The 26,445-nt window shown below is 43.9% G+C and overlaps 1 protein-coding gene across 3 annotated transcripts in view; it reads left to right on the top strand.

Annotated features, from left to right (window-relative positions):
* The first annotated feature begins 18,925 nt into the window (after positions 1-18,925).
* The window catches only part of PCDH19 (protocadherin 19), a 300,159-nt gene continuing 292,639 nt past the window's right edge, over positions 18,926-26,445 (top strand). For 2 of the 3 annotated variants that reach the window (XM_006869087.1, XM_006869088.1), the window contains exons 1-2: positions 18,926-21,072; positions 24,627-24,954. In XM_006869087.1, the coding sequence (XP_006869149.1) occupies positions 18,926-21,072; positions 24,627-24,954 (2,475 nt within the window). Of the gene's footprint in view, positions 21,073-23,800; positions 23,942-24,626; positions 24,955-26,445 lie in introns of all 3 variants that reach the window. The other variant, XM_006869086.1, reaches the window with a different exon arrangement.

The raw sequence follows: 26,445 nt of genomic DNA, 5'->3' as shown, positions 1-26,445 counted from the left end.
AACCACTCTTTTGTGTGAATCTGGAATATTTTGAACTGAAAAGAGGTCCTTTAGTTTGTGAAAGCAGCCCAGCACAGCAGGTTAAGTGTTGAGCTGCTAATTGAAAGGTTGGTGGTTCAAACCTACCAGACACTTCATGGGAAAAAAATGAGACAGTTTGCTTCTGCAAAAATTTACAGCACCAGAATCCCTATGGATTGGTTCTACTCTGTCCTATAAGGTTACTATGAGTTAGAATGGACTCTATAGCAATGGATTTAGTTTTCGACAAAGTATATTAGAAAGAAAGCTATATTTGAAATTAGGCAAACCTGGATTTGAATCTTGGCTTCTGTTACTTTCAAGCAAATCTTTTAATTGTCTGAGCTTCAGTTTTCTGGTCTATAAAATGGTTATTCTATAATTTATCTCACGTGGTTATTGGGAGTTTCAAATGTAACAGCATAAGAGAATTTTTTTTGGAAAAAAACAAAAGACAAAGTAGTTGCCAATCCCATGTATATTAGAGTAGAACTGTGATCCACAGGATTTTCAATGACGGGTTTTCAAAAGTAGATTACCAGACCTTTCTTCTGAGGTGTCTCTATGTGGATTTGAACAACCAGTATTTTGGTTAGCAGTGAATATGGTATCTGTTTGTAAGGACTCTGTAGGAATGTATGGAGATTATTATTATTTCTCTGTGATACTGAAAGTGTCAGCTTTTGTCATGAATACTTTCATATGTCACTGTTGCCTGAAATCTTTTTGTGTAACTCTATTGACCTGTGCCACTATTATTATTTTGTCATTGTGATGGTAAATAGAAGGAATAGGTCAATTACTAAGAAAGTCCTATCTCTACTTTCAAGTCACGCCTAGAATAGCACTTTCTGTTTGAGATGAGGACTTTAGGCGGGGAGAGGAAAAGGAAATGACATTATAGCTCTTCTGTGAGTTTGACTTCATCCACCATTATGAAGTGGTCAGAGCCATTCTGGGAGACCCTACTTCACTTTTTTTAGGCTGAAAACAAGAATGGCCATTCAAAGAAAGAGAGGGGGAGAACTGTTCTTTTCTCTCCCAGTTTCCCTCTTTGCCCCCTCCCCACCCCCAGTTTCTCTCTTTTCCCAAATTTCCAATTTCTACTGTGGACACTATTTATGGAAGCAGAAAACCCATAGAATAGATCAGACCCATCTCTTGTCTCTCTGAGTGACATGGTGCATTTTGGGACCTACATAATGCAGATTCTTTTGAAATGGCCATCCAGGATATTCCTGACAGTGAATTCAAGGGCCTTAATGGAATTGTGGGAGTCCTGGTCTGGCACTGTGGGTTAATGCACTGGACTACAATGTTGTTTGAACTGCAACATCAGCAGTTAAACACCAGGTGTTCCTCAAAAACCCTGTATAAGGTCGCTATGGGTCGGAACTGACTCAACAGCACTTAACAACAATAACAATGGAATTATGTCTGAATCAGGGTAGGGACAAGCTTGAAGGAACCTCAGTTACAACCTTGACATCTATTTTAGTCTGACTTGTCCTGCTGTGATTTTTCATTTCCCCTTTGAGCCCAGCCATTTTTAACTATTGAGCTACTCCAAAGCTTAGTATAATAAAGTTATCCTCTGTTTCTGGAGCTAGAGCTGCTCTGCCACCATCTGGGACTGGGAAGCAGATTTCAACAGTAGATACTCATCCACATACAGAATGCTTCCATTTACTTTCTTATCGGAGAAAAACCTTTTTCTCTAGAAATTTCCTGATTTTTTTGGAGCTTGGTTTCTTGACACTTTTTACCAGCCACAACTATCCATTATGATTAATAAAAGAGAACATTAGTAACCTATGTCTGACCAGTGCTAGGGCATGATTAATCATGTGACCCAATTTCACTCCAACTTTTTTTGTTATCCTCTTGTCTTAGGATATATTGGTATCAAGAGTGATTGAGAAGCTCTTTGTTAATTACATTAGGAGTCCACAGCCAGCGCTTGATAAAATCTGAGAAATATGGTAAGATCTAACCTCCTATAATCAAACTGGAGTCCTGGTGAGGCATTGTGGGTTAATGTGCTGCACTGCAGTTCAATTTGAACAGCAAGGTAGGTGGTTCAAACTCATCATCCACTCTTCAGAAACCATATCCAGGGTTGCTTTGAGTCATAGCCAACTTGATGGCAATTAATAACAACATCATCAACCTATGCTGACAGCCTTGATTCCAACTGCACCACTGTTTCTTGGTGTGGAGCCTCCATAATCCATCCTCACAGCAGACTTTTGTTGTGAGTCTTGCTGTTGTTAAGTGCCGTTGAGTTGGTTCTGACTCATAATGACCCTGTACAGAGTTTCCAAGGAGCAACTGATATGTTTGAATCATTAACCTTATGTGTCTTAGCAGAAGATAAAGTTGACATTAAGTCCTTGATCTCCCACATTCTTTGCACACAAGGAAAGAGTAGAGGTTGTTCTTTTTCTGTAGAAAAATGAAACCTAGTTAAAAATGGGTAGGCCTTATAAAAAGGAATGGCTCTCTGAACTTTGAAGTTGACCCATATGTGAGGCCAAAAGCAAGTGTGTGGGTAGAGCCAAGACAGTATTCATTTGTTGGTTTACACTCTCAAAGTCGAAATTGTTTTGTATTCATATGGAAGAGGTTGATTGTAAATGTTAGTTATCTGGTGACCCTTAGACATGTGCAACGTCCATATTGCCAAGGCAAGGCTTCCAATTCATCTTACTACCATCAAGTGGATTCTGACTCATAATGACCCTGTATAGAATTTCTGAATCTGTATATCTTTATAGTAGCAGAAAGTCCATGGTGTGGCTGCTGGGTTTGAATTGTCAACCTTGAGGTTAGCAGTTCAGTGCTTATCCTATAGCTAAACTAGGGCTCCTAAGGCAACATTTAAAGAGAGAGAAATCACAGACTTGGAACACACCACACCTATGGTGCAGTCATGAGATATGACAGAGGTGGAAACTGTGGAAGTACACAGGAGAGTTCTGTTCCAGGACCTTCAGTTCCCAATAGTATACAACATATTGCAGTACATGGTTTTACAGATATACTGTCAGGGTTCCCAGAATTAATAATTTCCATTTCTACCACTAGGTCTTATAGTAACCTCTGCCTCCTGGTCTTATATATATTCTGTATAACCTTTTGCTAAAGCTCTTATTGCTTTTACTGAAACCTTCCTGATCTGATATTTAGCAAATATCTTGAATCAAATCAGATTTGCCTGACAGGCCATCTCCTTGGCATTTAATGAATTCTTATCAATTGTAGACCAGTCACTGGCTTAGATGGTCTTTAAATCTCATCTTAAATGTTACTTCCTCAGAGAGGTCTTCCCTAACCATCTCCTCCTATGAGCTTGACATATTCATTCACTGACTATGCTCATCACTAGCTACCTTACCAAAGACAAATTACTTGGCTTCTCTACATCTCAGTTTCCTCCCCTGTAAAATGGACATAATAATATACTTACTTCAGGAGGTTTCTGTGAGGATTAGTTAAGGTGCATGAAACACTTAGAATAGTGCCTGCCAGGCAGCAATGTATAAGAACTAACTATCATCATCATCATCATCATCATCATCATCATCATCATCATTTTCACCCATATTTGTGTATTTTCTATCACTTATAACAATATGAAATTACCGTTGGTGCTGATTTGCCTGTTATTGGGATGTGTGTGTGTGTGTGTGTATGTGTTTGTCTCCTTCCCATCCTCAATGGCTAAAACCTGCACAAGAGCAGAAACTATGTTTGTCCTGTTCACTTTTCTATTCCCAGTGGTTACTTAGCATAATGTCTAGCACATAGTAGGAGTTCAATAAATACTTGACAAGGGAATAAATGCTTTAAACAGCTCAAATATTAGAAATCTCATTCCTCCAAGCATCTGTTATCATAGAATCACTTTTTAACAAAAAGACTCCCAGACCTCAATCAGTGGAGTATTTTATTTCAAGGAACAGTTGCTTTAGACAAAATTTCAAGATAACAAATGCATGTTAAAAAGTCTCCTGAGTAATCCTGTTCATTTTTACCCTTGTTTTTACTTTTTTCCAGGAGCCTCCTTGTACCTTCCTCAGTGATTAATGTGCTCAGCTACTGACTGAAAAATTGGTGGTTCGAACCCTCCAGCTGCTCTGCTAGAGAAAGATGTGACAGTGTGCTTTCATAATGATTTACAGCCTTGGAAATATTATGGGGCAGTTCTACTCTGTCCTATATAGTTGCTATGACTCAGAATCTATTCTACGGTAATGTTTTGGTTTTGGGGTTTTGCCTTCCTGCTACTTAGCACACAATCTACTAATGGGAACTACCTCAGGTCCAGGACAAAGCTGAAATCAATCAAGCAAGCCATAACTGAAATAGATTCATTGAGGATTTAGTCTATGAGACAAAAATTATGAAGCTACAAATAGTTTAACTAATATAAAATTTGTGCAAATTGTAAAGAACCTTCACCCTAGTGTGAAGTGTGTTAGATATTAGCCCTGGATATCTGTGTATCTTCCAAGTCATAGATCCTGTTTAACTATCCTCTGTCGCAAATAGCCAGATCTCCTGGAACCAGCACAAGATTATACTTATGCTTGTTACCAGGAATCTTCTTGTGATATATACTGTCTCCTGCTTGCCTGAATCATTTTGAAACTTGATGAATCCCTGGACACAGTGCCTTGAACATCCAGCTGCTTTTGAGGATACCAGTTTCTTCTGCCTTGCAAAACTCCAAGGTTGCTACCTTTTTCAGCTACCCATGCTTCGGAGCTCACTCTAGTTATATTACCTTGATATATGTTGTAGTGGAATTTGACTTGAATAAAAATTAGTGGGTTAACCTGAAATGTGGACAAAATGGAGGAAGGTATTAAAAAACAACAACCTGACTTGCTATTTTCAAATAACCCACAAATCATACAAAAAGCTATTTAGTTTTTCACCTGATCAAAAGCCTTTCATGACTCCACTGGCCTCTATGGTAATTTCCAATTCTCCATTCTAACAATCAAAGCTCTGCCTAATGACCTCTACCTATGTTCCAAACTTAACTCTCATTACTCTATTATACAAACCTTCTGTGAGATCTTTGAGGTGTTCTCTTATTTATTAATAACTTGTCCCCTTGAATGGAGTCCTGGTATAGCACTGCAGGTTAAACATTGGACGGCTAACCATAAGATAGACTGTTCAAACTCATCAGCTGCTTCTCTGAACTCTTATATAGAATTGCTATGAGTTGGAACTAACTCAACAGCACTTAACAACAACAATAACAGCCCAACACTTTGAATTGTATCTGGCACATTGTAGTGCTCTACATTTAACAGCTGAAAATTTCTGAGTCCTTTCCTCTGTGCTAAGCATGCAAAATATGAAGTGCTTTACAGGTAACATCTTATTTTACAGGCATCATCTCATGTAATTCAACAAATTTATGAGATAGATACTATATTAATTTCCCTAACGTCACTAACCTAGGGAAATGGTAGAGCCAGAACTTGGACCCAGACCTGTCTAGTCCCAGAGTTTATGCCATTAATAACTGTACCACATCACATCAATGGTGCTTGTGGAATAAGCTAGATTGCATTCTTCAGTTTTTCCTTAACACTGCAGTTTATGTGCCTTTCTCTCACCTGAAAGACTTCCCACAGCTTCTAGGTCATCAGTCACACCTCTGTACTTGGGCTGTACCAATGCTGATCACTAATGTTCTGTCACCTGATAAATATTTTCTTATAATTTTCCTTTTATGATACCAATAATTAGATTTAAAGACCATGGAGGACAGATTCAATGCCTCACTCTAATTTACATTTTCCCTCTTAATTACTCAAGCTATCTAGGCTCTGTGCAATGATCTCTACCTACCTTTCAACCTCAACTCTCATTTCTCTGTTATACAAATGTTTAGTGAGATCCTTGAGGGCAGACATTTATTCATATTTATTAGTGGCCTAACACCTTTAATTATATCTGACACAATGATGATGAAAAAGGCTTAAATAATGTCCAAAAATAGACTGAAATAGTTCATGAGTAGTTACAATTAACAAGAGACCTGCATATATCATAAGGATGTATCAAAACAAGGAAGTTTAAAAGAGATCACATTAGAAGGATATGTTGTTGTTGTTGTTGTTAAGTGCCATTGAGTCGGTTCTGACCCATAGTGACCCTGTACAGGGTTTCCGAGGGTGTAAATCTTTACGGGAGTAGAAAGCCTCATCTTTCTCCCACAGAGCGGCTGGTAGTTTCGAACTGCTGACCTTAAGGTTCGCAGCCCAATTCGTAAACACTATGCTACCAGAGTTCCTTTTAGAAGGCTATAGCAGGAGAAAATATGGAGCAAAATTCAAAATGATAAAAAAAAGACCAAGCTCACTGGTCAAATAGAGACTGGAACTGAATGATCTCCATGGCTCAATTTTCTGCTAAGGAATGTAAGTATAGAGGGGGGACAATAATACTACTGAGATATGCACACCATAGAATGGTCAGTCATTTAAGATCAAAAGGGAAACATTTACTCAAGAACAAATTTCAGAAGAATTTGAAAAGTAGGAAGAATGGAAACAAGAAACACAGGAAGGAAGTGGGATAACTGATGCTACTGTGCAGGGATTGCAATCATTGAGATAAAATGAAGTGAATGTAAAACTGCTTTGTAAACCTTCTCTCAATTCACAATAAAAATAGAAGTTCTTTTATGTGCAAATTTAGTTACTAGGATAGAAATGGAAAACACGGAGGAAATACGTGGTCATCATCATAAGCATCATTTCTACAAGTACATCTGCTTCAGAGATGAATTATGCTGTTATGTCCATTGCTTATTAGACCAACCTATGGAAACTTCCAAAAATCAGAAATTATCTGCTTAGGCTAGACTTAACCATTTGCATTTATGGAGTAATTTACATTTATAAAACTACTTTACAATAATTTTAGTGTTCACTGGAGATCAAACAAGACTGAGCAGGAAACCTGGGAGGGTCTTCAAAGGCTTCCTGATGACCTATCTTGGAAATCTTTGGTTAAACTCCATGTAGATCTCTTTTTCTCAAGAGAGGATCAGATTTCATTGATCTCCATGTTCCAAAGCTGTTCATGAACCCTGCTGTTCTTGATGTGTGACAGCTATTTATTTCTCAGGGAAAAAAGGAACTAAATTAAGCATCTTTATTTTACTTTCCTTGGCTAGAAAAATCTAATGCTATATTAGAACAAGTTAATGGTCCACTGAGTAATATTCAAAGACCTGAGTTATTAAAGAAGGGAGGTTCATGTGTGAATTTCCTGTAATGTACAAGAAAAGATGCTAAAATCAAAGTTGTGAATTCTTTTCTGACACTTGTAGGTGATTACCTCTGCTGGGGCTTTAATATAGGGGGTTTGCAGACTACGACATCAGGTATGTAGCTCCATTAAAAGTAAAACCAATAATATATGTGTGTTTGTCCTTAGATGACACAAATGATTAAGTGCTGGGTTACTAACCAAAAGGTTGGTGGCTCAATCCATCCAAAGACAACTCAGAAGAAAGGTTTGTCAATCTGCTTTTGAAAGATCACAGTCTTAAAAACCCTATATGCATGAGGGTAAGTCAAAAAGTATTTCTACTAGGGTTCCAATTGATACATGCAGAGGTTTATTCTAAGCAAAAGGTATTTAAGCATGCCTCTTGTCATCAGTGGGTGGTTGCAGATAAGTTATTCCAGTAAATGCTTGTCTAGTTTTGTTAGAGTGCCTTCAAACAAACAAACAAAATAGGTCCAATTTATACAGTGACTTTTGAGGAGATCTGCTGGGCCAGATACATTCAAGACTCAGGAGGTTGTGGCAACTGTTTACTGTGATTCCAAAGTGGCAATCTTGATACATATCCTTGAAGGAGATAAAATGATCATGGGAGCTTATTAGAAAGGACTTCTAAGAAAATTGAAAACTGTATCCATGAAAAAAAGGCCAGGAAATTTGCATAGAAGAATTGTCTTCCATCATAACAATACACCTGCTCATTCTTCTACGGTAGCAAGGGCTTTCTTACCAGAATTCATTGTGAAACCCTACCCATCCACCCTGTAGCCCTGCTTATGCCCCTGCAGACATCTTTCTGTTCTACAGACTCAAAGCACATTGAAAAAAGGCATGATTTGAATTCATAGAGGATGTTAAAATTGTTGGTTGCTTGTGATATATCTCAAAGAACATAGAATTCTTCACGAAACACAGCCTTCAGAAGTGCATAGACCAAAACTGAAAACACGTCAATAGTCCTGGTGTACTGTTGTAGAATAAACACTGGACCAAAAGGTAGGTTTGAACCACAAGGCCAGTGGTTCAAACTCACGAGTTGATACTCAGAAACCCTATTACAGTGTTGCTATGATTTGGAAACAACCGTACAGCACTAAGCAACAACATTGTGGTTCAAATGAACTTGTGGATCAGTGCTTATCCTATAGTACCACACCAGAACTCCTAACATATGTTGTTACGTGGTATAGAGTCGGTTTGGACCCATAGCAACACTGCATAGGGTTTCCGAGGAGCAGCTGGTGAGTTTGAACCACTGACTTTGCAGTTCAAACCTACTTTGCAGTCCAGGACATTAACCCCAGGGCCACATCAGAGGGAGAAAAGAAAATAAATACTAGCACTAGTGGCACAATAGTTAGACGCTAGACTGTTAACCTGGTTTAGTGCTGTAGGATAAGCTCTGGACTACCAAATGCGTGGTCGGCAGTTCAAATCCATAAACCCATAAAATGACATAACTCTCTACCATCTTTACATTAGGAAGAAGGTTCTGGGGAAGATACCTTCATATACATGGACATTGAAGAGACACCCTCCATCTTAATTAATTAATTACTTTATTATTATTATTATTTTTACCAGATTGCCCTTATCTCTGCTATGGAACATGCAATTTGATTACCCTTGCTAGTGTTCACTTATATTGCATTACTAATAAAATTCTTAATAGCTATAAAATTTTTCGAGTCCTTAAAGATGCAGTCAGTATACATCTCTCAATGCTCTCTCACAGCAGCAAATTCTAGGCTGATTGGAAGCCACACACCAATTTTAATTTTAAATGTATTTTCCATTAATTTAATTAAACCCACTCTTGTTGCCCTGTAATGGTACCAAGAATCAGAAGGGCTTCCCTGTCTCTCCCACCACATCCTCCATGGATGGAAGAAATCAGACTTGCCCTTTCTTACTTCTCATCTTCAGGCTGAGTCTGTCTTTTCCACTTTAGTTTCTTCCTGAATGACCCTGCTTTGGACCCCGGGCATGCAATCTGAGAGCTGGGTGGGGGTGGAGTGTGAGGAGGATGTTCTGGAGCTCAGCAGATGGATCCCAAGAGCACAATGGCTTACCAGCCCTCCTGTGATTGTTGCCAAAACGTCTTCCTGTTTTCAAAAATGTCTCGCCCCCTGCTCCTTTGTTTTGCTTTGCTAAGAGACTGCAGTTCTGATTTCGTTATGGACCAAATCTGCTGTTTCAAGGAAATGCAGCTGCTTTCTTTGGTGGGTGGCTAGAAAGAGGAAATTTTTCTACCTTCCGGTCTCCCAGCCTTTTCTCCTCCCATCCCCACCCCCATGTGAACTCCACTGGCTGGCTCATCATCTCATGAAGCATTGATTTTAGAAGCTGACTATTTGCTTTTGATTGTTTGGCTGGGGCTGAAAAGAAGTCATTGATGGATCTCATTTTGAACTATCATCCCGTCCACTCTTTTCGGTCAGCTTTCCAGAACTGATTGCCTGTTTCCCCAAATGAAATGACAAAGCCAGAAAGTGAGGTTTTCTCAAGTTTCACTGTTTCCCAGGACAGAGAACATGCAGAGTTGCAGTGGGTCTCAAGCTGGGCCCACTCCCCTCTAGACTGTTAGTTCTTTCACCAACCCATCATTAGGCTCGGCTCTAGACTTAATTTGATCACTGCTGCCTAGGCTGCTATCCCTAAGTGGATATTGCCTGGTACTGATGTTGCTGCATTTTTTGATCTTTGCTGAAAGAGAACAGCCAAGCTCATCCCAGCTGGTGTCTCAGGTGATACAGGACACTCTCTTTCCCAACCCCTCCCAACTCCCAGCTTTTGGAATAAAGGTCATTGGTCCTCTATGGCTATTCTGGCCCCAGCTGGAAATAGCAGACAGAAATTAATATGCTTCCTACCCAAGCCTAGTGCACCAATATGCAAATCCTAGAATCTCAAATGGAGAAGCTTTTCCCAGCTGCCAAGTCATTGTTTTCTTTCCATTCACAAAACTGCATAACTTCCCTGCTGCTAAAATGATTTTTCTGTCACTTCTACTCTATCTGTCCCCTTTATGGTGCTCTTTCTGCCTCCTTCTGGGATCTCCCTCTTTCAGTTTACTCTCCACTGCCCCAGGGCTTGTCAACCTGAACAGATATTGTGCCTTGCACTGTTAGTGGCATACGTGACATGCCTTTGGTACTTACAATGCTAGCCCAGGTAATGTAACTGCAGCTGTCAAACCAGTCGTTCTTTCATGTTTATTAGTTTTCTTTCTTTGCTTCTTAAGTCGACATTAGCCAACTAGTAAGTTTCTTTGGTGAAAAATCAGTTGGTGGAGCAGCTGGAACTCCTAGGGAGCTATACAAGGCCTCTCCTAGGTTGTGGGAAAAGATTTGGAGAAATCAAGAGAAATATATATATCCAAGCTGTAACCTAAAACTAAAGAGTATACAGCAGGTCCTGTGTCCTCACTGAGATAATATCTTGTTAAAGATAACTAGAGAAGCTTAGAAAGTTTAGTTTCATGAGATCAATTTTCTGTTCCTCTTCTTGCCAGTACTTTGGCTATTGTAGTTCATTTGAACTTCATGCAACAGGGCCCCATACTGTGGAGCTTACACACTTACTCCAATTCCATCACCATAGCAAAATTTTTAATATCTGCTTTGTTTTTCCGGTCTTTTGGACTTCTCCAAAAAAAAAACTCAGCCTCCTATAAGACAAGGCAATCAGGTATAGATCTGGAAAGCTGATATTCATAACTGATCTTTCAGCATTCTCAAACCATTCCTTTCAAGAATATTTTTGCCTCGTTTCCTGCCCCACCCAAGTCATTCCAGAAACAACAAAAGAAACAGTGAGAGAAGTCTGGACTGGGAGTCAAAAACCAAGTCTCTGGAGTAATTCTGGGGGAGTCACATATGGTACAGTGTTTCTCCCATCCACCTACTAAGTAAGTTCTAGCATTAGAGATTGGAGGTAACAATGCAAAAGAAAAAAAAGAAGAAGAAAGAGAGAGAAGATATTCTTAGTCCGTTCATTTTACCTCCTTATCTTTAACATTTTGGCTCATATTTCAATTGGATTTTGAGGTATCTAATTTGGTGAATATTTATGTCAAGTTGTCATGAAGGAATTTACTTTGGAGAACTATGGAATGTCAGTCACTCTTACCTTCCTCTTTGGAATGAGAGAGGCATTAATGAGAAGGCTGGGCCTGATGTGATCAGATTGCCTTTAGAGGGAGAGCTTTCTGTTTTCAAAGGTGGTGGTGAGAGGGAACAATAACAGTTGGCATGAGGTTGCGCCTAGGAAAACAGCATTTGGGGTACACTTGGAAAGAATTCACATGAAACGGTTGAGGCAACACTGCCATGAGCTCAAATGGTGCTGTCAAAATATCATAGGTAATCACTGCAGGGTAGTACAGAAGGCATTAGAAAGCAGTGTCATTTATTGAAATGTATCTGCTGATTAAGCCTTTGCGAATTAAATGGTTCCCATGATGTGTGCTTATTTAGGGACAGTTATGAGTTTTGCTGTACCAAAAGGAAATGGTTAATGTTCAACCATTTCAAGAGATACCATATGAACAAGAGCCAATGATACTCAGAGAGGAAGTCCAAAGTGCATTGAAAGAAGTGGCAAAGAACAAGGCACCAGGAATTGATGGAATAAGAATTGAGGTCTTTCAGGAAAGTGAGGCAGCACAGGAGGCACTCACTCATCTCTGCCAGGAAATTTGGAAGACAACTGTCTGGCCGACTGATTGGAAGAGATCAATGTTTGTGCCCATTCCAAAGAGAGGTGACCCAACGGAATGCGGAAACCATCGGACAATCTCTTTGATATCTCAAGCAAGCAAAGTTTTGCTCAAGGTAATACAGAAACGGCTACAGTCATACATTGACAGAGAACTTCCAGAGGTTCAAGCTGGATTCAGAAGAGGCCGTGGAACGAGAGATATCATTGCTGATGTCCGATGGATCTTGGCTGAAAGCAGAGAATATCAGAAGGATGTTTACCTATGCTTGATTGACTACGCAAAGGCTTTCGATTGTGTGGATCATGACAAGCTATGGACAACATTGAGAAGTATGAGTATTCCAGAACACTTAATTGTACTTCTAAGAAATCTGTACCTAGACCAAGAAGCAGTTGTTCGAACAGAACATAGGAACACTGAAAGTTTTAAAATTGGGAAAGGTGTGAGACAGGGTTGTATTCTTTCACCATACTTGTTCAACCTGTATGCTGAGCAAATAATACGAGAAGCTGGGTTCTATGAAGAAAAACGTGGCATCAGGATTGGAGGAAGACTCATTAACAACCTGCGATATGCAGATGATACAACCTTGATCGCTGAAAGTGAAGAGGACTTGAAATATTTACTTATGAAGATTAAAGAGCACAGCCTTCGATATGGATTGCATCTCAATGTCAAGAAAACAAAAATCCTCACCACTGGACCAATAAACAACATTCTTATCAATGGAGAAAGGATTGAAGTTGTCAAGGACTTCATTCTTCTTGGATCAACTATCAACACTCGCGGAAGTAGCAGTCAAGAGATCAGACGACGTATTGCACTGGGCAAATCTGCTGCACAGGAACTTTTTAAAGTATTGAAGAGCAGAGATGTCAGCTTGAGGACTAGGGTGCGCCTGACCCAGGCCATTGTGTTTTCAATAGCCTCATATGGATGCGAAAGCTGGACAGTGAATAAAGAGGATCGTAGAAGAATTGATGCCTTTGAGTTGTGGTGTTGGAGGAGAATACTGAGGGTGCCATGGACTGCCAAAAGAACCAATAGATCTGTTTTGGAAGAAGTGCAGCCAGAGTGCTCCTTGGAGGCCAGGATGGCTAAGCTTCGTCTCTCCTACTTTGGACATGTAGTCCGGAGGAAACAATCGTTGGAGAAGGATGTCATGCTGGGTAGGGTGGAGGGTCAGAGAAAAAGAGGAAGACCTCCAACGAGATGGATCGGCCAGGTGGCATCATTGATGGACTCGGGGGTGGCAGCGGTAGTGAGGTTGGCCCAGGATCGAACATTGTTTCGTTCTGCTGTGCATGGAGTCGCTATGAGTCGGTTCCGACTCGATGGCACCTGACAACAACAACAAATGAGTTTTGCAGCAGCAGGGGTTTGGTGCTATGAATAGTGTCATTCCTAAAGAGAGGAGACAAAGGGTTGATGTAACTTGTTTGAGGATGTTTGTCAAAATGGGAAGTCTTGGAGTGATTAATAGCTTTTTTAGTCTCTTTTCCCTCACTGTCCCTCAACTCTTTGGTGTTTGTTGGGAAAGAGAGGCATTAGGGCCATGGTGAACAGTGTTCTAGTAGTGTAGTGGTTAAGAATTGCTCTGCTAATCTCAACGTCAGCAGTTGGTAACAACCAGCTGTCCCGGGGGAGAAATATGAAGCTTTCTGCTCTCATTAATATTTACAGCCTCAGAAACCCTACGCAGAGTCTCTATGACTCGGAACTGACTAGATGGCACACAACCACCATCACCACCAGGGCCATGGTGAACATTTTTAACACTTAAGGAACATTTGTCTACTCATTGTTTATTGGATGCAGCTCCCTGGCTGCAACTATTATCCACTACCACAGGATGGAAAAGAGGGTAGTGTTGGGAGGAAGAGAGAGGAGGAAATGCAAGTAAGCTCAAAGACTTCTTGGGTCCCTTCTCTAGTCTTTCTGGTGCTTCAGAGAAGGTAGAAAATTTAAAGACAAAAGACAAAACAACAACAACAACAACAAAAACCCTTTGCCAATTTAGATTGTGGCCTCAATGTCCCAAGGAGCTGCCAGGGCTAAGAAATTTGCCCCTGGCAGCATATCATTGTATTGGTACCTAAGGCTTAGTGTTTCTTGGATCAAAAATATCAATGATGGTCACTAGATGTCCCTCTTGTGTCTCTAAAGAAGCTGAAGAGGCGGGGCTCTCTTCAGAATCAGAGTAAATGAAAGCTAAGACAGAAAGAACTTTCTATTTGTTTTTATCTACACGCAGAACGGTTTTCATTTAGTTAGTTAATAAATTTCTGATTATGAAGGTTTTTCGGTCACACACTTAGTGAAAAGCATTGTTGGAGTATAAGGATCAAGTGTGCTTATTAGAAGAAAAAGAAAATAGATTCTGAGAGCAAATGGTGTTAGGATTATTTGTAGCAATGGACCAGGGGATGGAAGGGCTTTTTCTTTCTTTTTTTGGAGGACAACTGTCATTTTGAGCATAGGCAGTCTTCCAGGTGTCTTGCAGCACCTAGCTTTCATAAAAGCAGTTTGGTAGCTGGAAGCACTTGGATGCTCTGCTAGGAAAGGAGGGGCACCAGGAGTGTGAGCAATGAGCAGGAAGTGGAGAACTCGGTGCCATCTCCTCAGCAAAAAGCGTTTGTCTTTGCAAATGTAGAACATGCCTTTACAATGGGATTGCAATTATAAAAATAATGACACTGTACATAAATTGAATTTTCGTATTTATCTTTAAGAGACAGCAGAATACAGACATTCTATTAGCACTCCCCAAGTTAAGAGGTCCGCAGCCTTTTTATCTTGTTGTGTGCATCTTTTCAGATACCACGGTAACGTTAATCATTTTACCTGAGTAATTCTTCCATTTCTCATTACCTGGGGGATTGTTAATGGCCGAGACTACTTCTCAGACTCTTTGCTACCGCTCAATCAAGCCGTGGAGGCGCCAGTTTACTTTTATTGATCAGCGGGTTCCTGACAGCCTTCGCCACAAGGAAGCAGCATCATCCTTTTTTAACTTAAAGGGGAACAGATCGCCTTCAAGTTTACAGCTAAAAGCTTCTAAGCATAGCATGCAAACATTTTAGCATGCTGTTAATTGTTCTGTTTAAATAGTCCAAGCAATATTTTAGAAAGCTGCCAAACTCCGAACTTACATCCCGTGATCAGATAGTAAACCCATTTCAAATGCCTTTTTAGGCCTTTTTAATTAGACCAAGATGCACTTCATTCCCACTCGCTGACATCAAAGGTAAATAATTGTGATAAATCAAATGGAGCCCTTCCTTGCGCGGAGGCAGTGAGGTGCGCCCTCCGTTGCCTGCCATGTTGTCACTCTCCTTCATTATTTGCCCATTTTCCCCACGGTGTCTGCAGGATAGCAGGCGGGTCACAGGGCTCCCTGGAGCCTTAACTCTGCTGTCCTTTTGCAATTCTTTGTTCAAAATTAATCGCTGCTCATTGCAGATGCTTAGCTTTTCTCCCAGATGTTTTGGGCTGAATTGCATCCTGACGCGAAAGAGTAAAAAAACGACCCCCACTCGGAGAATGGATCAAGCTCTGGCGCCCTCCCCTTGTCTTCCGCTGCCACGTTCTGGGGGTCTAAATCTCACTCTCAAATAATTCCTTTCTGTGGGAGGAAACTGTCTTTCTCCCACCATACCTCTCCCGACAAGGTAAGGAGTGCTAAACTAGCTCTTCTTGGGAATAGAAATATTTTTTTAAAGCACATGGACTGCTCTCTGTAAGAACATGGCAATTTTGAAAAACCCATTATGTGTCCAAATGTTGTTGCTGTTTTTTCCCCGTTCTTGTTTAATGTCTTTTAAAGGGCAAAAGTAAGTCTTATTTTAAGCCCACCGGCTCGGGACCATGTCGCTGGGCTAATTATGAGTTTATTCACCTAGACTCGCAAATTCGAGGCGAGTCACATTCAGAAAAGAGGTTTACTCTTCCAATAATTGTGAATTCAGAACTGCTTCCTTACCCACAATCTATGATAGGAAAAAAAACAAAACAACAAACTTGTTCAGCGGGGTGGTTTTGATTCATCCCTCTGGTGACCTTAATTAAGAGCTTCAGACAGGGAGGGAATTAGTTCCACTCCGTTCCCAGGGCGCATTCAGTCCAGAAGGCAAGGCAGGCCGAGCTTGATGTCAGCTGCGGCCACCTGGCTTCTTGCTTCCCCAGCGCTGGCACATGCCGCAGCCACCACCGCCACCAAGCGGAGCTGGCAGACCCCTGAGACGGAGACCCCTTAAGGAGGTTTGGGTGCTCCTCAAAACCGTGCCGGCTCCCAGCTGCCAGCGACCTACACGGACGGCGCGCCCGCTGGGGAGCTCCAGCCTAGTTCTGGCTCTCCTGCTGTTGCGTGGTGCGGTGGCGTCCGCTCCACCGGCTCCTCTTATAAACGTACAATTTATTTATAGGAAGCTAAATTCTCCAACAGGGTGGGGTGAGGGGAAACGAAATGGGCCCAACTCCCTCCGCGGCTCAGTCTTTGCACCACCGAGTTCATTTGGTTAATAAGCAACAGCCCAAATCGAATTGAACCGGGTCTGGACCCCGACTCGGACGCAGGGTGTGTATTTGGGGCGAGGAAAGTGCGGCCAGGTGAGGAGAGGTGGGGATGGCATGGCAGCTCAGGAGGATGGTGGCGGAGCTCTCAGCTGGAATGAAGATGTACCCGCCCAGAACCGGATGATTGGCCACCTCGGGGGAGCTTTCTTCTCTCCCTTCCACTACACGAGAAGGAAAGGAAGACAGAGAAACAGACAAACCCAGGGTGAAGACACAAAGAGCAAGAAAACGAGCGAGAGAATATGAATATATATTCAAAATATGAAGATATGTGAGGAAGATAAACACGCTGAGAGAATCACAGCCTCATCTTTACTGCCATCTCTGCAAACCCAAGAGGCGCTCAGTTTCTGGGGAGGCTCAGTTGTAGCGCTAGCACTCCTTCACTCGCTCCCCATGTTGTGGTTCCTCTTGCTCTCTAGTCACTGCACAGAGTCCCTGCATTCTGGTTGCGGCTCTGCGGCGGGCTAGGATACCACTTGGCCTCACTGGTGTGTAAGTTTCGAGCTGGCCCCGCCCCGTCCCGCCCCCAGCGCCTTGACCCCGCCCCAAACCCAGAGCCCGATGGGCGGCTTGCTGATTGGCCAGCGACTGGCGTAGCCGGGCTCCGCAGCTCAGGCTTTCTCTGGCTCTCTCCAGACTCCACCGCCAGTAGTTTGCGGCAACCGGAGGAGCAGCAGCAGCAGTAGTGGCGGCGGTGGGCGCAGGGGGGGAAACGGGCGAGCGGGCGCAGACGGCAGCACAGCTACAGCGCACGATGCCCGGCTTGCCCGGGGAACACTGGCACCCTCATTCCTAGCCCCGCGCGGGCCCCTGGCGCGTTGCACTCCTAGGCAATCTGACTGAGCGGATTTATAGGAGATCCGAAACCTCCCACCCCAAACCCATCGCCTCTTTCTGCTCGCTCACACTCCACACGTCACACACTCATTCTCACTCTCTCACACGCAATCCAAGACAGAGAGCTAGACAGACTTCCCGAGTGCGCGAGCGCCCGGCAGGGAGGGAGCCCAGCGCAACGCTACCGGCGCCTCTCCGGAAGAATGGAATCAAGACTCTCCCGCAAGTAAACTTTGGAGGCGACATAATCGTCGACCACGGCAGCTGCTGAGAGGGACCCCAGCGACATGCGAATGAGCTAGGAGGGTTTATTCCCAAGGCGGCGGCGGCAGCGGCGGCCCTCGGAGCGACGATCCAGCCCAGACCTAGGGAGGCGAAACCCCTGGTACCCGCGGCAGCGGCCCCGCCTCTCCTGGCCGGTACAGTTGTCGCTTTCCCCTCACCTTTTCCTCATTTCCCCGCCCCTCAGGCCATTGGAAAGTCTAGGACTTTGATTTTCTTGAAAAACTGCCATCGCCCCGTTTCCACAAACTTGACGTGGAGGTTCGGGCTGCGTTGATAATTGATTTCTGAGACGCATACACTTTCTGTCCTTTAACTGCCCTGTCTAGGGGACTTTATGCCCACCTCCGATCCTGGACAGACGCGCCACAAAAGACCCCCAAAGCCAACCTCAGCGAAAGTGAGCGCGCTGTCACCTCGGCGGCCTCTCTCCCCTCCCCCGTTCTCTGCCGGCCACAGGACCACCATCCCGCTCAGCTAGATCCCCGGGCGCCAGTGACTTTTGCCAGCAACTCCTGCTTGAAAGCCTTTTTCTCCCTAACAGGCCTCACAGAGACCAGCGTGGCCCTCTTGGACTCCGCAGAGCGCGTTACAAGCGGGTCCTCTCTCCGCAGTGAGCTGGGAGTGCTGTGGGGAGGTCCTTGCGCATGCCAGGTACACAGACAACGCGCTTGCCTTCCCTTGTGCGGGTGCGCTGCCTCCAGTCAGGCTGTATCTGAGAGGCTGCGCCCTTACCGCCCTCCTCGCCTTCGTCCTAAGTGTGGTCCTGATTCAGCTGCGTGTCGCCCAGACCTAGTAGACGTCTCCCGGCCCGCAGCCCTGCACCGCTGCGTCCAATCGCGCCTGGCTAACTTTGAAGGGGGAAAACTGAGTAGCCGGGCTGGAGGGAGGGGGCTCGGAGCCGCGCGGCGCTCCCTCGCCCCCCCGGAGCCCCCGGGCTCCCCCCGAGCTGCCGTCGACCCTGCCGCCACCTCAGCATTGGAGCCCGCGCGGGTGTCTCCCCCGCGCCGCCGGGCCGCCCTGGGCGGGACTTCTCCCGAGGCCTCCGGGGCCCCCGGACGCGCGCAACAGGCGGCCCGAGCCGGCGGGAAGCTGGAGCGCCGGCGGCGTCGGTCTCGGAGGGGTGTGGAGAGGCGAGGCCAGGCAGAGCCCCGCGCAGCTATGGAGTCGCTCCTGCTGCCGGTGTTACTGCTACTGGCTGTACTGTGGACACAGGCGGCCGCCCTTATTAACCTCAAGTACTCGGTAGAGGAGGAGCAACGCGCCGGGACAGTAATCGCCAATGTGGCCAAGGACGCGCTGGAGGCAGGCTTCGCGTTGGACCCGCGGCAGGCCTCTGCCTTCCGCGTAGTGTCCAACTCAGCTCCACACCTGGTGGACATCAACCCCAGCTCGGGCCTGCTGGTCACCAAACAGAAGATTGACCGCGACTTGCTGTGCCGCCAGAGCCCCAAGTGTATCATCTCGCTCGAGGTCATGTCCAGCTCTATGGAAATCTGTGTGATTAAAGTGGAGATCAAGGACCTGAACGACAACGCGCCCAGTTTTCCCGCGGCACAAATTGAATTGGAAATCTCAGAGGCAGCTAGCCCTGGCACACGCATCCCTCTGGACAGCGCCTATGACCCAGATTCGGGCAGCTTCGGTGTGCAAACCTACGAGCTCACGCCCAATGAGCTCTTCGGCCTGGAGATCAAGACGCGCGGTGACGGATCGCGATTTGCGGAACTCGTGGTGGAGAAGAGCCTGGATCGGGAAACTCAGTCGCACTACAGCTTTCGAATCACTGCGCTGGACGGCGGCGATCCGCCACACCTAGGCACGGTGGGCCTCAGCATCAAGGTGACAGACTCCAATGACAACAACCCGGTGTTTGGCGAGTCCACTTATGCGGTGAGCGTGCCAGAAAACTCACCTCCCAACACGCCAGTCATCCGCCTCAACGCCAGCGACCCAGATGAAGGCACCAACGGCCAGGTGGTCTACTCCTTCTATGGCTACGTCAACGACCGCACGCGAGAACTCTTCCAGATCGACCCGCATAGCGGCCTCGTCACGGTCACCGGCGCCCTAGACTACGAAGAGGGCCACGTGTACGAGCTGGACGTGCAGGCCAAGGATCTGGGGCCCAACTCTATCCCAGCACACTGCAAGGTCACCGTCAGTGTGCTGGACACCAACGACAACCCTCCTATCATCAACCTGCTGTCGGTCAACAGCGAGCTGGTGGAGGTGAGCGAGAGCGCCCCCCCAGGCTACGTGATTGCTCTGGTGCGGGTGTCTGATCGGGACTCAGGCCTCAACGGAAGAGTGCAGTGTCGCTTGCTGGGAAATGTGCCCTTTCGGCTGCAGGAGTACGAAAGCTTCTCCACTATTCTGGTGGATGGACGGCTGGATCGCGAGCAGCACGACCAGTACAACCTGACTATCCAAGCGCGCGACGGTGGCGTGCCCATGCTGCAGAGTGCTAAGTCCTTCACGGTGCGCATCACAGACGAGAACGACAACCACCCGCACTTCTCCAAGCCTTATTATCAGGTCATTGTGCAGGAGAACAACACTCCCGGCGCCTACCTCCTCTCTGTGTCTGCCCGAGACCCTGACTTGGGTCTAAATGGCAGTGTTTCCTATCAGATTGTGCCATCGCAGGTGCGGGACATGCCTGTCTTCACCTATGTGTCCATCAACCCCAACTCAGGTGACATCTATGCACTGCGCTCCTTCAACCATGAGCAGACCAAAGCATTCGAATTCAAAGTGCTGGCCAAGGACGGCGGCCTGCCTTCACTGCAGAGCAATGCCACCGTGCGGGTCATTATCCTCGATGTCAATGACAATACCCCGGTCATCACAGCCCCGCCCCTGATCAATGGCACAGCTGAAGTCTACATCCCCCGAAACTCCGGTATAGGCTACCTGGTGACTGTTGTCAAGGCAGACGACTACGACGAGGGCGAAAATGGCCGAGTCACCTATGACATGACTGAGGGGGACCGCGGATTCTTTGAAATAGATCAAGTCAACGGCGAAGTTAGAACCACACGTACCTTCGGAGAGAACTCCAAGCCTTCCTATGAACTTATTGTGGTTGCTCACGACCATGGCAAAACCTCTCTATCAGCTTCTGCACTCGTCCTAATCTACCTATCTCCAGCTCTTGACGCCCAAGAGTCAATGGGGTCTGTGAACTTGTCCCTGATTTTCATAATTGCCCTGGGCTCAATTGCAGGCATCCTCTTTGTCACTATGATCTTCGTGGCGATCAAGTGCAAGAGAGACAACAAAGAGATTCGGACCTACAACTGCAGGTACAGCCAACTTTTCTTTCTTTCCTTCTTTGTCTTGAATGAAAAAGGTATATGTATCTGTGTTTGTGTGAGAAAATCCCAGTGTTTTTGCTTCCTACTTAAATGCATGCACGCTTCTTTTTCCTGGTGGGGGCCAGTTTGTGATAGTTCAAGTGGATCAATTCTTTTGATCTGACAATTTGCTGGAAGAGACAATCATTTATTGTTTCAATGGATTCTGCCATATAATGATGGTGAGCAAAAAATAATTATCATTTTAAAATTTGCACAGCTGTCTTCATGAAGTTAAGATAGAAAAAAGTGAGAGAGAGACAGAGAGCAAGTGAGGGGGGGGCAGAGGGAGGGAGGTTCTTGTTTTCAACTATAACAGCAAGTATCACAGCTTGATTTTGCATTTTGGGGACAGGTACTGAAAGGAGATGGAGTGATGACAGCTGTTCTGTCTGGTTGCAGAAACTCCAGAGAGCTGGGAGTGAGAGTCTAAAATAGGAGACAGAGTAGGGAGTAGAGAAATCAGGAGAGTGTGGGGAAAGCAAATGATTACTGGTTTTTTGTTTGTTTGTTTTACTTTATTCTTCACTTGTTTTGTATTTCGTCCCCAAACATCTGGCTATTAAAGAGAATTCTCCAGGCATCTGTATGTTTTCCACATATCTGATTGGTTGGTAGTGTGATGACCAAACATCCCAGTAAGTTATGGGACTTTGCAATCAGATGTTTGAGTATACATCTTCTGGAGTTGATGGTGTTTTTCCTTTGATAAGAGACTCTGATGTGGCATTGAGATCTGGTCCCTACCAGTGGATGTCACTATGGACTATTATGTTACAGTTTCTCTTGAAATGTGTGTAGACTGTGTGTGGGGGAGAGAGGGAGAAACAGAGAATGCAGAAATGTGGAAACCTGAAAGCCATCTAGAATTTAAAACAGAATTCGTGATGATCACATTAGAGGCACTTTACTGAAGCCCTTCCTTACAATTGGATAGAATAAATGTGTCTAAGTATTCCTAGAATCTGATTTACGATACACATGTAAATATTTTCCAGCAGTGTCTCATCGAAATGGTTGGAAAAAAAGTTGTTTCTTTAGTTTGCTGAATGTGAATGAAGCTGCTATTACCGACCAAGGTGTGTGTGTGTTTTCAACACACCTACACACCCAGTGTGTCTTTTATGCCATCTGTGTCTGCATGTTAATCAGTCAAAATATGTTCCTGTAGGTCTGATTTGTATTTGACACCATCTGAAATACCCACTTCTGTGAATCAGAGCCCCCTGAATATGTAACAGCCATGCAATTATTGTTTCCCTTTTACTATTCTCTGCATTACACAAGTTAGTAGACAAATGCTAACCACACATGAATATCAATCAGGTGCCATAAAAGAGCAGCTGCAATGCCTCATAAATGCTTTAATCCTGTTACTAGTGAAATGACTATGACTTTTCTTTCCTTCTGAACCGAGTCATTTCAGATGGATAAATGAAAATTAGTATTGTTCTTGCCTTTGAAACCTGTGACTGCCAATGGCAGTTTTTACAGCAGAAAAAATGCAGGGTCTATAAATTTTTATTTATATGGAGATTATGATAGAGAGGACTCTTTTAAAGCCATTTCCTCAGCATAGAGTGCATGCATACATCCCTTTCCTTGATGAAAAAGAAATCCACTTGAAATAAAGATATTGAAGGCTTTGCCACCTCTTGGTGATGTATGACTGAAAGTGAGAGCTTGCCACGAAGATTGTTAAACAGAGAGGAGGGCATCTGATCTGGGAAAGGGGGAAAAAAGGCAATCTTAATGCCTTCCAACTTCACCCACATGTGTATTTTGTAAAGCGCTCTGTTCCCTATGATGGTTTGGGACTAATGAAGTACAGTTTAATTAAATAGTTGGTCAATACAGAAAGGGCTGCATAATTAACGCCTCAGATGAAAAATTAGACCAGGCACTGACAAACTTACCAGCTATGAGTAAACAAAATTATTAGGACTTCTCATTTTCTAAACATATCAGAAAAATGAAAACGCAACCACAGTCATAGGTCTTTGGGATTTTATCTGCTCCCAAGCTCCAGTAGTATCAGCTTGCCATCACTGCAAGTCTGCCTTGGCACTGAGGGAAAGTGTGAGGAGATGTCAGTTACTAAACTCTAGTTAGATACCAGAAACAGAGCAAGATTTTACCTCTGTTTATATGCAATTTCCCCATCTGCTTAGACTTTTTGGAAACCTAAAGTTCAGGGGCTTGACTTTTCATATGTTTAGTCAAAGATTTCTTGTTCTCTGCAAGACCTCTTCCCTAGATTCATTCATTTGTGAGACTTGTGAGATGATCTGCAATAGCTGCTTGAATTGGGCTTACCTTTTTATATTCAGACAATTAGCTTTGTCAAGGGAGAATACAGGCATTGTCTTTTCCTTGTAAAAGAGCAATTATTTATTAATCCTTTTTGTTTTGCTGATTATTGCCCAGAAATTAAATTTCTAAAGAATGAGTTGAATCATATGTGCAGAGTAATAAATGACTTTGAGAAAGTGACTACATTTTAATGTATTTCCTTTGACAAGTCTCTTAATGCTTGGTGTCTTTGGTGCACGTTACTGGATCTGTGTCAGTGTTAATTAAATTGAGTTCTTTATGTTCCAGTTGCAGCACAGCTGCTTGTAGGTACACCTGAATGGAGAAGGATGCTGAATGCACTAACCTTTAAATTCCTTTGCAGTAATTGTTTAACCATCACTTGTCTCCTGGGCTGTTTTATAAAAGGACAAAACAGCAAGTGTCTGCATTGCATCTCGGTTTCTCCCATTAGCGAGGAGCAAGACAAAAAGGCAGAGGAGAAAGTGAGCCTAAGGGGAAAGAGGTAAAAAGGCATTTCCCCTCATTCAAATGGGTTTGACTATCAGATTTCTCTAAGAGAGGAAAGGGGTTAGGTGGGTAGAAGAAAGGAGCTGGACTGGGGCAGGGAGAAGGAGGGTGTGGAGAGAAGTGCTGAGGGGGTACGAAATGTCTGGTGTCTGATCTACACCAATCCAAACTTCAGGTCAATCATAGAGAAAGCTGATTGAGGGGGTTTGTCACATGGTGAATGCCTGGAGGAATGGACTTAATTTCCTTCTATATCCTCTCCTGTTAAATTGGGACTGACTTCTTTAGTATTTCATCCAGGAGTTTCTTTGGGATCCAGGAAAGCTCCATGTTTGAGCATTTTTGTGTTTTTCTCCCATAGGCTCAACTTTCCCTGCCCCCTCCCTGCTATCTGTCCACTCACAATGAGAAATTCCAAATTATAGAGAGTTTTAGTTTTTTTGGGGGAGGGCAGGGGGTGATGGTGGTGGGAGGTTACCATATATTTCATATGAAAATTTTATGGCCCTCAGCTTGTTTTTGCATGTAAAAAGCACAGGGAGAAACCTGATGATGTAATGCACAAGAATAAGGAACTGGAGCTGAGATGGGGTGCAACCCTCTGGGGTGCTTAATATGTATTAATCAGTGCATAGTTTGGGAGGGTGTTAGCGATTCATCTTGCCTTTTCTGTCACATAGAATTGCTGAATACTCCTATGGGCATCAAAAGAAATCAAGCAAGAAGAAAAAAATCAGTAAGAATGACATCCGTCTGGTACCCCGGGATGTGGAGGAGACAGACAAGATGAACGTTGTCAGTTGCTCCTCCCTGACCTCCTCCCTCAACTATTTCGACTACCACCAGCAGACACTGCCCCTGGGCTGCCGACGCTCTGAAAGCACTTTCCTGAATGTAGAGAACCAGAATACCCGCAATACCGGTGCCAACCACATCTACCATCACTCTTTTAACAGCCAGGGTCCCCAACAACCAGACCTGATCATCAATGGTGTGCCTCTGCCTGAGGTAAGTGCATGTAAGTTGCTCTGGAAGCTTCTTCCAGGGTCTCCTTCCTGAGCTGCTTTTTGGACACCATATAACTCCATATTGGTGTAGCCCCTGGCAGAGATGGAGAGAACATCTCTGCCTAAGCCCACATCGATGGTCAGGTTTTGACACCAGCACTTTGTAGGAGTGGGTGTTGGGAATGGGAGTCCAAAGGGTCTGAGGTTTTGGAAAGAATATATGGTATTCTGGTATAGTACACATTTGCTCTACCTGTTGAAAATATAAGGAGCCTTATCTGTACAGTGGTTAAGTGTTTGGCTGCTAACCAAAAGATCTGTTTTGAACCCACCAGCTGCTCTACTTCCACAAAGATTTACAACCTTGAAAACCACATGGGATAGTTCTACTTTGTTCTGTAGGGTAGCTATGAATTAGAACCTACTTGATGTCAATGGTTTTTTGGAGTTGCAAATGTAAGTTCCTAGTTGGTGCAGTTTGCACTTGACTACTAACCCAAAGGTTAGTGGTTCAGCTCCACCCAGAGGCACAGTGGAATAAACTCCTGGACATCTCCTTCTACAAGATTGGTGGTGGTGGTGGTGGTTATGTGCTGTGGAGTTGGTTCTGACCCATAGTGACCCTGAATAGGGTTTCCAAGGCTGTAAATCTTTACGGGAGCAGAAAGCCTATCATCTTTTGAAAACACGTGGACTCGCCATGAGTTGGAATCAACTCTATGGTTTGGTTGTAAATATGGCATGCTTGCCATTTAGTGGTACCTGTATGTCTGTTATAGTGACTTATAAAGAGCCGAGTAGTGTTAAAATGTTGAAAATGTATGAAATCCTTCAATGCTCAGGGAAAAGTTTTCCAGAGGGATAATTATTTCACCTTCAAAAGTCTCCTATTGCTTTTTCTTTGATAATACCACTGTTCTCTAGCATATTGGCCATATTAATGATGGGCCGAATATGGGGAGGCAAGCAAGCAAGCAAGCAAACAAGTAAAAAAACAACCCAAAACACTTTGCTATTTCTTAGTAGTTTGGGTGGTAATACTTGACAGATGAGGAAGTTGAAACTCATTAATAATGAAAATATCAGGAATTATTTATGCATTTGAGTTAGCTCTGTTTAACTTTACTGGGAATGAGGGTTTTTAATTGAAAACATTATTTTTTTAAAAACATTATGAAGTTGAAAGGAGTCCTGATGTGGCACTATAAGATAAACACTGGACCACAAGTCAGTTTGAACAGCAAAGATGACTGTTCAAACTCACCAGTCATTGCCTGTAAACTCTATACAGGGTCGGTATGAATCAGAACTGACTCGATGGAACTTAACAACAATAACAACAACATGAGGTTACATAAGTTGCCCTTGTGACAGTTGTAGGATAAATACCGTGTTGCTAACTGCAAAGCCAGTAATTACAAATCACCAACTGCTCCATGGGAGAAAAGGGAGGCTTTCTGATTCTACAAAGATTTACAGCTTAGGAAACTCT

This window comes from Chrysochloris asiatica, unplaced genomic scaffold (genome assembly GCF_000296735.1).
Source record: "Chrysochloris asiatica unplaced genomic scaffold, ChrAsi1.0 scaffold00126, whole genome shotgun sequence".
Taxonomy (NCBI): domain Eukaryota; kingdom Metazoa; phylum Chordata; class Mammalia; order Afrosoricida; family Chrysochloridae; genus Chrysochloris; species Chrysochloris asiatica.
Note: the sequence above shows the minus strand (reverse complement) of the source record. Positions and strands in the feature narration are given on the sequence as shown.